This window comes from Pan paniscus, chromosome 6 (genome assembly GCF_029289425.2).
Source record: "Pan paniscus chromosome 6, NHGRI_mPanPan1-v2.0_pri, whole genome shotgun sequence".
NCBI lineage: Eukaryota > Metazoa > Chordata > Mammalia > Primates > Hominidae > Pan > Pan paniscus.
The window spans coordinates 180,775,004-180,792,686 of NC_073255.2; the positions used below are offsets into that span (position 1 = coordinate 180,775,004).

A 17,683-nucleotide genomic window follows, 5' to 3' on the forward strand; every position below is an offset into this window, starting at 1 on the left:
TAGCACTAACCCAAAAGTCCAAGTCCAAAGTCTCATCTAAGACAAGGCAAGTCTCTTCTGCCTATGAGCCTATAAAAATCAAAAGCAAGTTAGTTATTAATACTTCCTAGATACAATGAAGGTACATGGATTGGGTAAATACACTCATTCCAAATGGGAGAAATGGGCCAAAACAAAGGGGCTACAGGTCCCATGCAAGTCTGAAATCCAATATGGCAGTCATTAAACCTTAAAGTTCCAAAATTATTTTCTTTGACTCCATGTCTCACATCCAGGTCACACTCATGCAAGAGATGGGCTCCCATGGCCTTAGGAAGCCCTGCCCCTGTGGTTTTGCAGGGTACAGCCCCACAACTCAGCTGTTTTCATGGAGGCTTTGAGTGTCTGTGACTTTCCCAGGCACATGGTGCAAGCTGTCAGAGATGAGGCACTTGTTGGGGACTGGACTAAAGGTGACTCTTGCTATGCTTTATCAAAGAGACTGGTGGCATTTTGCCCCTGCCCTAGAGATCTGTGGAACTCTGAACTTGAGAGTGATGATGTAGGGTATCTGGCAGAAGAAATTTCTAAGCAGCAAAGCATTTAAGATGTGATGTGGGTGCTGTTAAAAGCATTCAGTTTTATGTATTCACAAGGATATGGTTTGGAATTGGAACTTATGTTTAAAAGGGAAAGAGAGCATAAAAGTTCAGAAAATTTGCAGTATGACAATCCAATAGAAAAGGAAAACCCATTTTTCTGGTGAGAAATTCAAGCCCACTGCAGAAATTTGCGTAAGTAACAAGGAACCAAATGTTAATCACCAAGACAATGGGGAAAATGTCTCCAGGGCAGTGAGAGGTCTTAATGGCAGCGACTCCCATCATAATCCCAGAGGCCTAGGAGAAAAAAAAAAAAAGTTTCCTGGGCCAGCCCCAGGACCTTGCTGCTTTCTTCAGTCTTGGGACTTGGTGTCCCACTTCCCAACCATGGCTAAAAGGGGCATATTCAGAGTTCAAGCCATTGCTTCAGAGGGTATAAGCTCCAAGCTTTGGTGGCTTACATGTAGTGTTGAGCCTGTGGGTGCACAGAAGTCAAGAACTGAGGTTTGAGAACATCCACCTAGATTTCAGAGGATGTATGGAAATGCCTGGATGTCCAGGCAGAGGTGTGCTGCAGGGGCAGATCCCTCATGGAGAACCTCTGCTAAGGCAGTGTGGAAGGGAAATGTGGGGTTCAAGCCCTAATACAGAGGCCTCATTGGGGCACTACCTACTGAAGTTCCTCCAGAACCCAGAATGGTAGATCCACAGAGAGCTTGCACCATGTGCCTGGAAAAGCCACAGACACTCAATGCCAGCACATGAATGCACCCAGGAGAGGGGCTGTACCCTGCAAAACCACAGGGTCAGAGCTGTCTGAGACCATGGGAACCCACCCCTTGCATCAATGTGACCTGGACATGAGACATAGAGTCAAAGGAAATCATTTCAGAGCTTTAAGATTTGACTGCCCTGCTGTTGTGGTAAGTCAGGAACACCAAACAGAGGGACCGGCTGAAGCCATCTCAAAAGAACATAAATTGTGAAGATTTCATGGACATTTATTAGTTCTCCAAAATTAATACTTTTGTAATTTCTTATGCCTGTCTTTACTGCAATTTCTGAACATAAATTGTGAAGATTTCATGGACACTTATCACTTACCCAATCAATACCCTTGTGATTTCCTATGCCTGTCTTTACTTTAATCTCTTAATCCTGTCATCTCGTAAACTGAGGAGGATGTATGTCACCTCAGGACCCTGTGATGATTGCGTTAACTGCAAAAATTGTTTGTAGAGCATGTGTGTTTGAACAATATGAAATCTGGGCACCTTGAAAAAAGAACAGGATAACAGCAATGTTCAGGGAACAACAGAGATAACATTAAACTCTGACCACTGGAAAGCCAGGCAGAACAGAGCCATATTTCTCTTCTTTCAAAAGCAAATGGGAGAAATATCACTGAATTCTTTTTCTCAGCAAGGAACATCCCTGAGAAAGAGAATGTGTCCCGGAAGGTAGGCCTCTAAAATGGCCCCCTTGGGTGCGGCCATCTTCTATGGTCAAAACTGTAGGGAAGAAATAAGCCCCAGTCTCCCATAGCACTCCCAGGCTTATTAGGATGAGGAGATTCCCGCCTAATAAATTTTGGTCAGACCGGTTGTCTGCTCTCAAACCCTATCTCCTGATAAGATGTTATCAATGACAATGCATGCCCAAAACTTCATTAGCAATTTTAATTTCGCCCTGGTCCTGTGGTCCTGTGATCTCGCCCTGCCTCCATTTGCCTTGTGATATTCTATTACCTTGTGAAGCATGTGATCTCTATGACCCACACCCTATTCATACACTCCCTCTTCTTTTGAAAATCACTAATAAAAACTTGCTGGTTTTACGGCTCAAGGGGCATCACGGAACCTACCGACATGTGATGTCTCCCCCGGATGCCCAGCTTTAAAATTTCTTCTTTTGAACTCTGTCCCTTTATTTCTCAACCCAGCTGATGCTTAGGGAAAATAGAAAAGAACCTACATGACTATCGGGGGCAGATTCCCCAATACCCTGCTAGAGTTTGGACTTGCATGGGGCTTGTAGCCCCTTTGTTTTGGCCAATTTCTCCCATTTGGAATGGGTGTATTTACCCAATGCCTGTACCCCCATTGTATCTAGGAAGTAACTAACTCACTTTTGATTTTACAGGCTCATAGGCAGAAGGGATTTACCTTGTCTCAGATGAGACTTTGGACTGTGGACCTTTGAATTAATGCTGAAATAAGACTTTGGGGGACTGTTGGAAAGGCATGATTGGTTTTGAAATGTGAAGACATGAGATTTTGGAGGGGCTGGGGCAGAATAATAGGGTTTGGCTGTGTCCCCACCCAAGTCTCACCTTGAATTGTAATAATCCCCACATGTCAAGAATGGTGGCAGGTGGAGATAATTGAATCATGGGGCAGTTTCCCCCATAGTGTTCTCATGGGAGTGAGTAAGTCTCAGGAGATCTGATGGTTTTATACATGGGGGTTTCCTCTGCACACTCTCTTGCTCTCTTGCCAGCCACCATGTAAGATGTGCCTTTGCTCTTCCTTCACTTTCTGCCATGATTGTGAGGCCTCCCCAGCCATGTGGAACTGTGATCCATTAAACCTCTTTCCTTTATAAATTACCCAGTCTCAGGTATGTTTTTATTAGCAGTGTAAGAACTGATGAAAACACCCACATTATTCTGTCTTCTGAGCTATTCAAACTGTTGCAACCTCTGCCTGTTACCCAATTCCAAAGTCACTTCCACATTTTTGGGTATCCTTATAGCAGCGTCCCACTCTCTGCTGCACCAATTTACATGTTGGTACCATATCTTTGCTATTGTGAATAGTGCTGTGATAAACATGAATGCAGTAATCTTTTTGATACATTAATTTATTTTCTTTCAGGTAGATACCCAGTATTGGGATTGCTGGATTGAATAATAGTTTTGTTTTTAGTTGTTTAAAAAATCTTAAAGGTTGGGAAGTTTAAAGTTCAAGGCATTAGAGTATCTTTATGCACTGGTGACATTGCACCTTTAAATTTCTGGTACCACAGTGGATAACACCAGACTGGCTGGCCTAAATTCCATTCTGCATTCTTGGAGTGAGCTATGGAGATACTGACCTTGAATTCACACAGTTTGCTCACAGGCTCAGAATGCTCCACCCCTACTCCATCACTGAGGGCTCAGAATTTTTTAATGACATAGTTATCCCTTCAATGTAAGATATCCAAATTATAGATTACACAAGAAAATGTGGAATATTTTATTAATATACATGTAAAATGAGTCAAAGTAACTCCCGAGAAGATATACCCCTTATTTTGTTTAATGAAGGAAATGACCAATAGAAATTACTGTAAACCCAGAGAATAAGAAGGCAATTTTAAAAACATGTACCTGGAAAGCTCTGTCTGTATCTGGAGATCAGGTTTGCTTAGATACTCAAAGTGCAATTAAAGTGGTTTGAAAATTCAAAGCAGCTTTAGAGTACCATTATAGGAGCACTGGAAGAATAAAATGATATAAAAGAAAATTAGTAAGCTAGACAAAGGGAGAAACTTCCTTACGAGAAAGCTTAATATCTTAGAAGAAGGATTCGGTAAAAACAAAAGAGGAAAAAAAGTGGTGCCCATGGTAATGGTTCTTAAAGTTTTCGTTTTTAAAAAGAGATGTTTTTGTCATTGGTGGAACTGAAAAGGTAACAGGTAATCAAAGAGCAATTCGAATGAAAGAGGCATGATCTTAGTGAGCAAATTAAAGTGCTGCCTCAGAAAGTGATATGATCCAGAAATTAGTAGATGGTGAAAAACACCTCCTGTATAGAAGGTCTATAATAACATCAGCCAGAAGTGCATACTGTGAGTCCTCTAGAGGTGGATACAATGAATATTAGGATTTTGTGTCAATTAAAAGGTAGAGACATCTTAGTATGTGGAAAGGCTAGTTGCATCATACCTAACTAAATCATAAAGTTGTTATTGTTTAGATGTTTAAATGTATATAAAATTGTGTTTATAAATGCCAAGCTGCCAAAGGGGGATACTGTACTAATTCCTAAGTTACTGTCTTTCTGCTCCAAACTCATCCTTCCACTCTATGCTTAGTGGTAGCTGAAAGTCCCCAAATTACCTTTGCCTTTTGCCCGGATGACTTCCATTTAGGTTCTACCAATAGGGGGCGCTAGAGGAAACTGGGAGCGTTGAGAGGGGAAAAGGAACTTGCTCCTCCTACCTGTGTGCTTGCTGCTTTTTTTGGTGTTACCTCAACTCTTCACTTGGGCAGTTCCCAGAATCAGCCTCATCACTCCCAACCTGGGGCCATAGTTTTAGTGGGGTTTGTGGGGGGCACTTTCTCCTCAGAGGTTGAAATTCCCACACCGTCTCTCCTCTGAATCTGTAAATTGTAATCACTCTAACCTCTGTTCTTTCCTGACTCTTTCCTGTCTGTTCGTCTGAGAGCTTCTTTGTTGCTGCTTTCCTTCTTCAATGTTCATTTAACCACGTATTTATCTAAATTCTCCATTGAAGTACCAGAGTGCTTTGTTTTCCTGGTGGATTCCTGCTGGTTCAAAAACAAGTTAGAAAAACATTTAGAAATTTGGGACAATTATTCAAGTAATTATAAAAAAATATCTGGCCATGTATGGGAGTTTACAAACAGCATTAACATAAAGTATTTTTTATCTGGTGTGTTGCAAAGCAATCTAGTTATTATAGTTTGGTGTATGCATTACTTGTATGCTGAATGAACATGCCAAAGAAATTTAGGAATTGACTGCCAAGCAAAGGCAAAATGATCATGAGCCAAAAAAGTGGGAGCCAGGGTTGACAATCTTATACCACCTCTTTATTAAACTAGCAGAAGGAGAGAACAAATATAAAAGCTAAGTAACAGGATGCTAAACACAAAACACAAATAATAGAAAGCCCAAATATCTCAATATTTACAATGAGAGAAAATTGATTATATTTTCCCATTTTCATATTGTATTGTATTTCACATTTTTAAGCCCATAAAATACAGTTATGTATTATTTGTAAGACTAGCTAAAACACAATCACAAAGAAAGTCTGGGAATATGAGAATGAAGAACACAGCCTATGCAAATATTTAATAAGTTGATGCGGCAATATAAATACAAGCTGGATGTTTTCACTCATGTTTATATCAGGCAAATGCACTAATTAGTATGAAGAGTACTCCATAATAATAGAGGTAAAACTCGATATATCAAGAATATGTAACAATCATAAATATGTATATACAACAATATAACCTTAATGTAGAAATAGGAAAAAGAATAGAATTACACTGAAAATATTACCAACTCAACTTCTTAGTGGGGGAATTAGAAAAATGCTCTCAGAAAATAATAGATAATCCTGACAAAAATTGGAAATAAAAACTACAAAAAATGTACATGCTTGATCAAACAGATATATAAAGATTCCTACAGTCTCTAAAATAAAGCATATACATTAAAGTCAATATAACAATTGCAAAAAGTGAATATATACAAAACAAAAAAAACCCCTCATATTTTCAAAGAATCAATATCACAAGGATTCATTCTCTTACCACAGGTGATAATAAATGTAAAATTAACAACAGAAATGTAACAAAAATATTTGGAAACCTAAAAATGCACTTCTTCATAATTTGTCCTTTGAAGGTGAAGTCAACCATAATGAAAGTTCTAAATGTCAGACTTAAAATGTATGGCTAAAATGGTGGGGGGAAATAAATTTACAGCTAAAATTACATTTATTTGAAAAGTAAGATTTATAATAAGTTAAATACTCAACTCAGAAATATACAATGACCAAAAATTAAAATAAAAATAGTATATAATTTATATAAGAGCAAATGTTATTGGAAAAATAAAGAATGATGAACATTATTAAAATAGAATCTTAGTTCCTTTTTCAAAAAATACTAATAAAATAGACTGATCAGAAAAAAAGGGGAAAATATGTGTATATAGAATATTAGGTACAAAAAGTTATAAAAACAAGATGTAGATTTTTAAAATGACAATAGAATGTTATAAGCAAAACTTATTTCAATAAATTTAAAAGATTTGAAGATATTCCAGTTCTCAGAGGGAATGCTTTCAACTTTTTCCCATTCAGTATTATGTTGGCTGTGGGTTTGTCGTAGATGGCCTTTTTTACATTAAGGTATGTCCCTTGTATGCCAATTTTGCTGACAGTTTTAATCAAAAAGGGATGCTGGCTTTTGTCATATGCTTTTTCTGCATCTATTGAGATCATGTGATTTTTGTTTTTAATTCTGTTTATCTGGTGTATCACATTTATTGACTTGCATATGTTAAACTGTCCCTGCATCCCTGATATGAAACCCACTTAATCATGGTGGATTATCTTATTGATATGTTGTTGTATTCGTTTAGCTAGTATTTTGTTAAGGATTTTAGCATCTATGTTCATCAAGGATCTCGGTCTGTAGTTTTCTTTTTTGGTTATGTCCTTTCCTAGTTTGGGTATTAGGATGATGCTGGCTTCATAGAATGAATTAGGGAGGGTTCCTTCCTTCTTTACCTTGTGGAATAGTGTCAAAAGGATGGGTACTAATTCTTCTTTGAATGTCTAGTAGAATTCTGCTGTGAATCCATCTGGTCCTGTACTTTTTCTTGTTGGTAATTTTTAAATTACCATTTCAACCTTGCTGCTTGTTATTGGTCTGTCACTCTCACCACCCCTCTTCAACATAGTACTGGAAGTCCTAGCCAGAGCAATCAGACAAGAGAAAGAAATAAAGGGCATCCAAATTGATAAAGAGGAAGTCAAACTGTCACGGTTTGCTGACTATATGATCGTTTACCTTGAAAACTGTAAAGACTCCTCCAGAAAGCTCCTAGAACTGATAAAAGAATTCAGCAAATTCTCTTTGGATACAAGATTAATGAACACAAATCAGTAGCTCTTCTATAGACCAACAGTGACCAACGGAGAATCAGATGAAAACCTCAGCCCCTTTTACAATAGCTGCAAAAAATAAAATAAAATACTTAGGAATATACGTAACCAAGGAGGCAAAAGACCTTTACAAGGAAAACTACAAAATACTGCTGAAAGAAATCATAGCTGACACAAACAAATGAAACACATCCCATGTTCATGGATGGGTAGAATCAATATTGTGAAAATCACCATCCTGCCAAAAGCAATCTACAAATTCAATGCAATTCCCATGAAAATACCACCATCATTTTTCACAGAATTAGAAAAAAAAATTATAAAGTTCATATGGAACCAAAAAAGAGTCCACATAGCCAAAGCAAGACTAAGCCAAAAAAATAAATCTGAAGCCATCCCACTACCTGATTTCAAACTATATTATAAGGCCTTAGTCACCAAAACAGCATGGTACTGGTATAAAAATGGGCACATAGACCAGTGGAACAGAATAGAGAACCCAGAAATAAACCCAAATGCTTACAGCCAACTGATCTTCAACCAAGCAAACAAAAACATAAAGTGGGGAAAGGACACCCTTTTCAACAAATGGTGCTGGGATAATTGGCTAGCCACACGTAGTATAATGAAACTGGATACTCATCACTTATACAAAAAATCAACACAAGATAGATTAAGGACTTAAATCTAAGACCTGAAACTGTAAAAATTCTAGAAGAAAACATTGGAAAACCCTTCTAGACATTATCTTAGGCAAAGATTTCATGACCAAAAACCCAAAAGTAAATGCAATAAAAACAAAGGTAAATATTTGGACTTAATTAAACTAAAGAGCTTTTGCATGGCAAAAGAAACAGTCAGCAGAGTAAACAGACAACCCACAGAGTGGGAGAAAATCTTCACAATCTATACATCTGACAGAGGACAAATATTCAGAATCTACAACAAACTCAAACAAATCAGTAAGAAAAAACACACAATTCCATCAAAAAGTGGGACAAGAACATGAATAGACAAGTCTCAAAAGAAGACATACAAATCGCCAACAAACGTGAAAAAATCTTCAACATCACTAATGATCAGGGAACTGCAAATCAAAACCACAATGTGATACCACCTTACTCCTGCAAGAATGGCTATAATAAAAAACTCAAAAAACAGTAGATGTTGGCATGGATGCGGTGACCAAGGAACACTTCTACACTGCTGTGAATGTAAACTAGTACAGCCACTATGGAAAACAAGTGTGGAGATTCCTTAAAGAACTAAAAGTAGAACTACCATTTGATCCAGCAATCCCATTACTGGGTATCTGCCCAGAGGAAAAGAGGTCATTATATGTAAAAGATACTTGCATATGCATGTTTACAGCAACATAGTTTGCAATTGCAAAATCGTGGAACCAACACAAATGCCCATCAATCAACGAGTGGATCAAGAAACTGTGTGTGTGTGTGTGTGTGTGTGTGTGTGTGTGTGTGTGTGTGTGTGCATATAAAATAGAATACTACTCAGCCATAAAAAGAAATGAATTAAGGGCATTTGCAGTGACTTGGATGAAATTGGAAACTATTAATCTGATTGAGGTAACTCAGGAATGGAAAACTAAACATTTTATGTTCTCACTGATATATGGAAGATAAGATATGAGGATGCAAAGGCATAAGAATGATACAATGGACTTTGGGGACTAGGGGGAAAGAGAGGGATGGGGACGAGGGATGAAAGACTGCAAATAAGGCGCAGTGTATACTTCTCAGGTGATGGGTGCACCAAAATCTCACAGATCACTAAAAAACTTACTCATGTAACCAAATACCACCTGTACCCAAATGATTTATGGAAAAATAAAAAATATTTGGAAAATATTACTTACACTGCCTTATGTAGAAGTAGAAAATCCAAAACCTTAATGTTCAAAAAATTGAATTGGTTACCAGAATTTTCTTCTAATCAAAGAACACCATGCCATATAGTTTTAAAGACAAATTTTACCGATCCTTAAGGAACAGCTAATTTTCATACTATGTAAAACTTATTGAGAATAGACAAAAGAAGTACAGCAATCCAGCTTGCTTTATAGGGCTAGTATAACAATGATAACAAAACTAGAAAAGTACAGTAGAAGAAAAGTGATTTATTGAACAAATCTCAAAAATGAACATAAATGCAAATTAGCCTAAGTGTTAGTAAACCAAGTTCAGCATTGCTATTATCAAACAAAATACATCTTTTTCAGATAAAATATAATTTTAGGCAAAAAAATTATGAGACATATAGAAGGCTTTTATATTTATAAAATTAGAAATAGAAAAATAAGAGATGTAATTTATGAGTTTATATATTTAATAAATTGGACCGTGAACAACATATGGGTCACAGTGATTGTTTCTCTCCAGGCATTAGATGCCCTTGGGCATCAATATGAGGAAGCAGCATCTTTTCAGTATATGAGGACACAATCTGAACACCAATCACCAACAAGCCTCTTACTGAACAGGTCTGATGGGGAAAAGCACATTAAAACCTGCTACAGGTGAGCTCTCTCAAGGTTAAAATAATAGGTTTTTTACTTTCTTAGTTGGCAGTCATAAACATTAAAAAAACTTTAATTTAGCAAATTACATCCTGCCTCCTTTATATTTAAGTATAAGAATGGATTTAGGTAAAAGACTAAAAGAAAAATTTAAAGCACAAAGACACCATCAGATTGTCTCAGCTGGATTTCCGGAAATTATAAAATAGGGTCAGTTCATTTTCATTTCTTCATTCTCAGAAGACAGAGAAAATAGTAATAGTCACAGACCTCAGGGATTATGGTCGTCCTCACTTCACCTCACACTCCCCTTGCATTCAAAATCACTAGAAATTAAAGAACAGGGATTGCTTCTTGGTAAGAACTGTCCTTCCTTGTTTGTGCTCCAGTTAAATCTTACAAAAAGGGTTCAACAAATCCCACTGGGATGCTTTATCCTTCTTTCTGATCCCTTAACATGTTGCCCACAGCTTCTATAGCTCTTGCTACCTGGTCCTACTTTGGGAATTGGATTCCTTGCGGAGATTTGATGGAAAAAATTACAGAATATATGTTCGGGTTGCACAGAAGATAAAACTCAGTCAAAATGGGATGGGAATACTATATGGGTTCCACCTGCCCTGAAACAAGTGATTCTATTTGGAAGGTTTAATCTATATGAGTTCCACCTGCCCTAAAAACAAGTGACTCTATTTGGAAGGTTAGTAGGTGGGGATATTTTGGAGTTCCTGAAACTAAAATAAGCCTGGGGAATCTGTAATGTATGAAGAGGTCCTGGAAGTAATTGTATTCCTGCTTAAATTTCTGATCATGAATCCTACACTGACTGAAGAAAGTAACAGCAGCAACATCTTGACATCAACATCCTTCCAGAGAAAACCAGAGAGATAAGTACAGGGAGAGCCCTTTTCCCTAGGACAGGAGCAGATGGCAGTGTGCGTGATGGGTCTTTATCTCTCCACTGCAACACACTTTCATAGCATACTAAGGCATGGTTGACCTAAGCAGAGAATAACGTCATCTCTTCTGAGAGCTATCCAACCTCCACTGGGGCACTTTTTTCCCCCAATAATCTTTTTGGAATGAAAGAGTTTCAACACTAGCTTACAGATGCTTTTTACTAATTTGTGAAGCTTTACCTAACTCATATCCACCTTGTTTTCTCATTTTTAGTTGTTAATCCTGATGTAAAATGTAAGTTTTTATATTATCCAACCTTTATTTATTATACAATTTCAGAAGCACTGTAATAAAAAATCACAATGCAAACTGTAATTCTTACCTGTTAATGCCAAATTTCTGCTATTTACAGACTTAGCTACTAGACTAATTTAAAATTTTTCTCTTTCAGATATACCTAATGTAGATAATTTATTTTGATACTTTTGGTGTTGAATTTCTTGTTTAAATTGTAAGGTAAAATAGTTGTTTGTGGGGGGTTGCCTCATGTTTCTATTGCCTCATGAAATTAAGTAGTGGTTTTATAGAACAATGGGCCTAATTGACTGCAAACTAGATTTATGTTACATAAGAAGAAGAGTGACACAAAGGATTTGTTTTAAAATATGAAATTTATTTTTCTGAGCTATTTAAACATGAGAATTATCATATTTGTGAGTCCCTTTTTTTCTAAATTTTTGTAGGTACATAGTAGGTGTATATATTTATGGGGTATATGAGATGTTTTGATACAGGCACGCAATGTGAAATAAGCACATCATAGGGAATGAGGCACCCAGACCCTCAAGCATTTACCCTCTAAGTTACAAAAAATCCAATTACATTCTTTAATGTGAATGTAATCCAATTACATTCTTTAATGTGAATGTAAAGAATTACATTCTTTAATTATTTTAAAATTACAATGAAGTTATTGACTATGGCCACCCTATTTTGCTAACAAATAATAGGTCTTATTCATTCTTTTTAATTTTTTTGTACCCATTAATGATCCCCACCTCCTCCCAATACCCCTGCTACCCTTCCCAGCCTCTAGTAACCATCCTTCTACTCTGTATGTCCATGAGTTCAATTGTTTTGATTTTTAGGTCCCACAAATAAGTGGGAACATGTGATGTTTGTCTTTCTGTGCCTGGCTTATTTAATTTAACATAATGATTTCCATTTCCATCCATGTTGTTGCAAATGACTAGATCTCATTCTTTCTTTATGGCTGAATACTGCTCCACTGTGTATATGTACCACATTTTCTTTATCCATTCATCTGTTGATGGACACTTAGCTTGCTTCCAATTATTAGCTATTGTAAACAGTGCTGCAACATAGGAGTGCAGATATCTCTTCGATATACTGATTTCCTTTCTTTTGGGTATATGCCAGTGGGACTCCTGGCATATTTGTGAGTATTTTTAATAGTCTTATCAATCCAACCAGGTTACATGTGGCTACAAACAAGTACAGTCTTATATGCCCTCAGCTAAGGCATGTAGCAGGACGTAATATATGTTCAGTTAATACCTGTGGATTTATATTTTGTGATTTAGCTACTTGGAGATGGGGGAAGATGAGATGACACCATTGGTCCTTCTATTTTATTGTGTGCCTTTATTATATGAAATTTTAAAAGTAGCATTGTTATCTTCATTGGACTCAGATATTGCAAGGAAGTTGAGGTGAAAGTGAATAACACTTTTCTATACATTTGGGACCACTGAATCCTATTGTTGGAAAGGATCTTGGCATTCTTCTAGTTCAACTTCTCACATGACAAAGGAATCCCATCTTGAATAGATGGTTAATTAATCTATGAATTAAAACACTCACTGAAATCTTCATTCCTAATAAAATTACTAATTTTCAAGAAGGCAATTTCAATAATGATCAAATTACTTATTGACTAAGATAATATCACCTTCCAATAATTTCTACTTTGAATTATGATTCTTGCTTTGAAGCAAAACTTATCTACCTTTGCTGATGAAATCTTTCAAATATTACTTGAATAGGGAACTCATTGATAGGAACTCAATTATGAATTTTTCTGTTTTTATTTTAGTGAAATCCAGATGGATTATGGGCTGAAGAAGGCTATAGAGTCAGGCAAAAAAACAGAAGCAATAATTTAGAAATTACAATGATTCAAACCTCAGTATACCCTCTTGGCTTTGGAAGGATTTTAAAACATTTGATAGGCCACAAAAAAAAACTAAAGAGTCACCATAAATAATAAGTATTTATTTATTTGTACATGATAGTTAAGAAGCTATAAAATATGTTAAACATTCTATGAATATAAGTATATGGTTAGAGTTTTAGCTCTAGTTTTGGATAGAGATCAGTATTTTTTAAATCCCAGGCTATGACCCATCATGAAATAATTCAGCCAGCACTTTTACTAATGAAATAGAATACATTAGACTAGAATAAAACAGAAAACAAGCGCATTACACAGAGTAAGGATTCAATTGTATATATACTCATGTGTGTATGTACTGGGTAGACATTTATTACTGTAGGAATATAGCAGAATTTTAGAAATTTCCAAATGCAACTAAATAAATCATATGTAACAATTTCACTGCTGGGTATATATCCAAAAGAAAGGAAGTGAACATATCAAAAAGATATCTTCACAGCCATGTTTATTGCAGCACTATTCACAGTAACCAAAATATGGAATAAGCCTAAGTGCTCATCAATGAATGAATAAAGAAAATGTGATATATATACACAATGGTATATTATTCAGCCATGTAAAAGAATAAAATCCTGCCATTTGCAGCAACATGGATGGAACTAGAGGTCATTACATTAAATGAAACAAGCTAAGCACAGAATGACAAATATAGTATGTTTTCACTTATATGTGGGAGCTAAAAATGTGCATCTCATGAAGACAGAGAGTAGCTTGGTGGTTACCAGATGCCAGGAGGGGTAGCAAAAGGGAAACAAAAGAGAAGTTGACTAATGAGTACAAACATATGGTTTCATAGAAGAAATAAGACCTAGTGTTCAATGGATTAGAAGAGTGACTATAGTTTACAGTAATCTATTGTATATTTCAAAATAGCCAGAAGAGAATAATTTGAATGTTTCTAACATAAAGAAAAGACAAATATTTAAGGTGACAGATAGCCCAAGTACACAGATTTGATCTTTATAAATTAAATGAGTATATTAAATTATCGCATGTACCCTAAAACTATTTACATCTATTATGTATCAATTAAAAATTGTTAAAAATAAATTTGCAAAAACCAGAAAAATATATATACAAATAAATAATATAAATACACATTTATAGTATAAGAAGTATACTATATATACAATAGATTACTGTATGATGAAATGTACAATGAAATATACAATAGATTACTGTAGTCCAAGAAAGGTGACAGGTAACTACATTCTGATCATAAGACAACACAAACAGAGTAGACCCTCTATGGGTACAAAAGTCAAGACACAAAGATCTCTGTTTAAATCCAGCCAAAGTTAGGGCAAACTGCCATTCTCTTAACTTAATTCAAGATTATGCAATCAGTAAAAATCACAAATTTAAAAAATAATTCATATAACAAAGGCACAAATTGGTGAGAAGACCTGATAGCAGGATCATTGACATGGTCATCATCCCTCTTTCTATCCTTATATATAGACATAGACACCAGCACACTTCCACATGCATGGATATAAGTACCCTGCAATGAAGGAATACAGAGGGCAAGCATCTGATGTAATCATCACAAACTGAGGAAAGAGTCCATGCTATTAAAGCAATTTAAGTATTAACATATTTTGAACTGTAACGAAAGTAGATTTGAAAATAAGATGTAATGAATACTATAATATCATACTAACATTGAATTTATCATAGATGACAAAATGTCCTTGTGCTTCATTTGTAATGCATAATTTTCTCTTAGTAAGTGACTAAGATCAAAATATAATTGAAGATGTTTTCTTAGAAAACACTCAAATAATAATATGTACAGTTGCAGCATGCTTAAACATTTGCCTTAGACATTCAGACTTGGTGAGCTCCTTGTTTCTTCTACAGGGAAATGGGGGGAAATCAGACTTCCATCACAGAGTTCCTCCTACTGGGATTTCCCATTGGCCCAAGGATTCAGATGCTCCTCTTTGGGCTCTTCTCCCTGTTCTACATCTTCATTCTGTTGGGGAATGGGACCATCCTGGGGCTCATCTCACTGGACTCCAGACTCCACACCCCCATGTACTTCTTCCTCTCACACCTGGCGGTCGTCGACATCGCCTGTGCTTGCAACACGGTGCCCCAGATGCTGGTGAACCTCCTGCATCCAGCCAAGCCCATCTCCTTTGCTGGCTGCATGACCCAGATGTTTCTGTTTTTGAGTTTTGCACATACAGAATGTCTCCTCCTGGTGGTGATGTCCTATGATCGGTACGTGGCCATCTGCCACCCTCTCCGATATTCTACCATCATGACCTGGAAAGTCTGCATCACTTTGGCATTGACTTCCTGGATTTTAGGAGTCTTATTGGCCCTTGTCCATCTAGTGTTACTGCTACCACTGTCCTTCTGTGGACCCCAGAAACTTAATCACTTTTTCTGTGAAATTATGGCTGTTCTCAAACTTGCCTGTGCAGATACCCACATTAATGAGGTAATGGTTTTGGCAGGGGCAGTGTCTGTGCTGGTGGGACCCTTCTTTTCCACTGTAATATCTTATGTTCATATTCTATGTGCCATTCTAAAGATCCAGTCAGGAGAGGGGTGCCAGAAAGCCTTCTCCATCTGCTCCTCCCACCTCTGTGTGGTTGGACTCTTTTATGGCACAGCCATCATCATGTATGTTGAGCCCCAGTATGAGAGCCCCAAGGAGCAGAAGAAATATCTCCTGCTGTTTCACAGCCTCTTCAATCCCATGCTTAATCCCCTAATTTATAGTCTTAGGAACAAGGAAGTCCAAGGTACTCTAAAGAGGATGCTTGAAAAGAAGAGAACTTCATGAAAGCCTGAAAGAATAGTAAAATAGCTGGCTTCAAAGGGCTTTGAGATTACATCTGAACCCATCCCTACTCAGGATACATAATCACACTCTAGGGAACCCTTTCCATCTTCTTGAAATTTTCCTATGACTACCTCCCGAGAAAGCCCATTCTGCTTTCCTCTCTCCAGCATTGAAGGTCGGAGCTGCACAATTAATAAAAATATGTTTATACTAGCTGTATAGTGTACACACTTTTAATATAATTATGTGAAATATTCTGAAAGTTGGAAATAAATGTGTATCTTTTTGTTCTGTAAATAAGACTTGAAGGCGAATTTTTGTAGAATAAGGATATGGGAGTTAGGAGAGACTGATAACAAAGTCATTATTTAATTATTCTTAATTTAGAAAGTGCCGGCCGGGCCCGGTGGCTCACGCCTGTAATCCCAGCACTTTGGGAGGCCGAGATGGGCGTATCACGCGGTCAGGAGATCGAGACCATCTTGGCTAACACGGTGAAACCCCGTTTCTACTAAAAATACAAAAAATTAGCCGGGCGTGTTGGCGGGCGCCTGTAGTCCCAGCTACTCGGGAGGCTGAGGCAGGAGAATGGCGCGAACCCGGGAGAGGCGGAGCTTGCAGTGAGCTGAGATCGCACCACTGCACTCCAACCTGGGGGACACAGCGAGACTCCGTCTCAAAAAAAAAAAAAGAAAGTGTCATATTTAGGCCAGGCGTAGTGTCTCATGCCTGTAATCCCAGCACTTTGGGAGGCCAAGGCAAGGAGATCATGAGGTCAGGAGATTGAGACCATCCTGGCCAACATGGTGAAACCCCGTCTCTACTAAAAACACAAAAATTAGCCAGGCATGTTGGCGCAGACCTGTAATCCCAGCTACTTGGGAGGCTGAGTCAGGATAATTGCTTGAACCCAGGAGGTGGAGGTTGCAGTGAGCCACGATCGTGCCACTGCACTCCAGCCTGGGTGACAGAGCGAGACTCCATCTCAAAAAAAAAAAAAAAAAAAAAAAATGCTATATTTAAAAATAGGTCTACATATAAAATATTTGCACATATTTCTCTGGTGGTGACATTTTCTAAGGTATAATCCACGTAGATTAGAAAGAGCATGAGCCATGTCTTCACAGGAAAGAGAATGGAGAATATAACTGTAATGCAACTAACAAGAAAACCTGGGCAGATGTCATGCTAGTAAATATATAGACATATTGGGGCCTTCTCCGTTCCTTTTTCTCTGCTTGTGGAGTGCAGGGGAAAGCCATGGGATGTAGAGCTGAGAGGAAGAGAGCACAATGGGAATAACAGAGCTCATGGAAGAACTATATGTTTTCTCTCATGGGTTTGGCCAATTGTCTCCTATTGAAAATGATTAAAACTCAGAGGAGATAATCCTGAAAAGTAAGAACAGACTGTAACTGTTGTGGCTAGTTGATCAATATTACTACAGCTGGAAATTATCAGGAATAATTTAATTTTAAATTGAGGTATTTGAAGTAATTTTAATAATCTTTTTATTCAAACATGAAACTCTTCCACTTAGTTATAAAGTGATAGAAAATAATAATGAAGAAGTATTAGGAAAGGATGTATAAAGATACTTCTGTTTCTCAACTCTTCTCTCAAATTAAGTATAACTTAATTAAGCCTAAATATGCAAACTGTGTAAAAGGGAAATATTCAACTTTGTTAAAAAG

The 17,683-nt window shown here is 37.1% G+C and overlaps 1 protein-coding gene across 1 annotated transcript; it reads left to right on the forward strand.

Annotated features, from left to right (window-relative positions):
• Positions 1-15,052: 15,052 nt before the first annotated feature.
• On the forward strand, positions 15,053-17,277 carry LOC100977468 (olfactory receptor 2A25). Its single transcript, XM_003820522.6, has one exon. The coding sequence runs from the start codon at positions 15,057-15,059 to the stop codon at positions 15,987-15,989; it is 933 nt and encodes a 310-aa protein (XP_003820570.2). The 5' UTR covers positions 15,053-15,056; the 3' UTR covers positions 15,990-17,277.
• Positions 17,278-17,683: the final 406 nt, after the last annotated feature.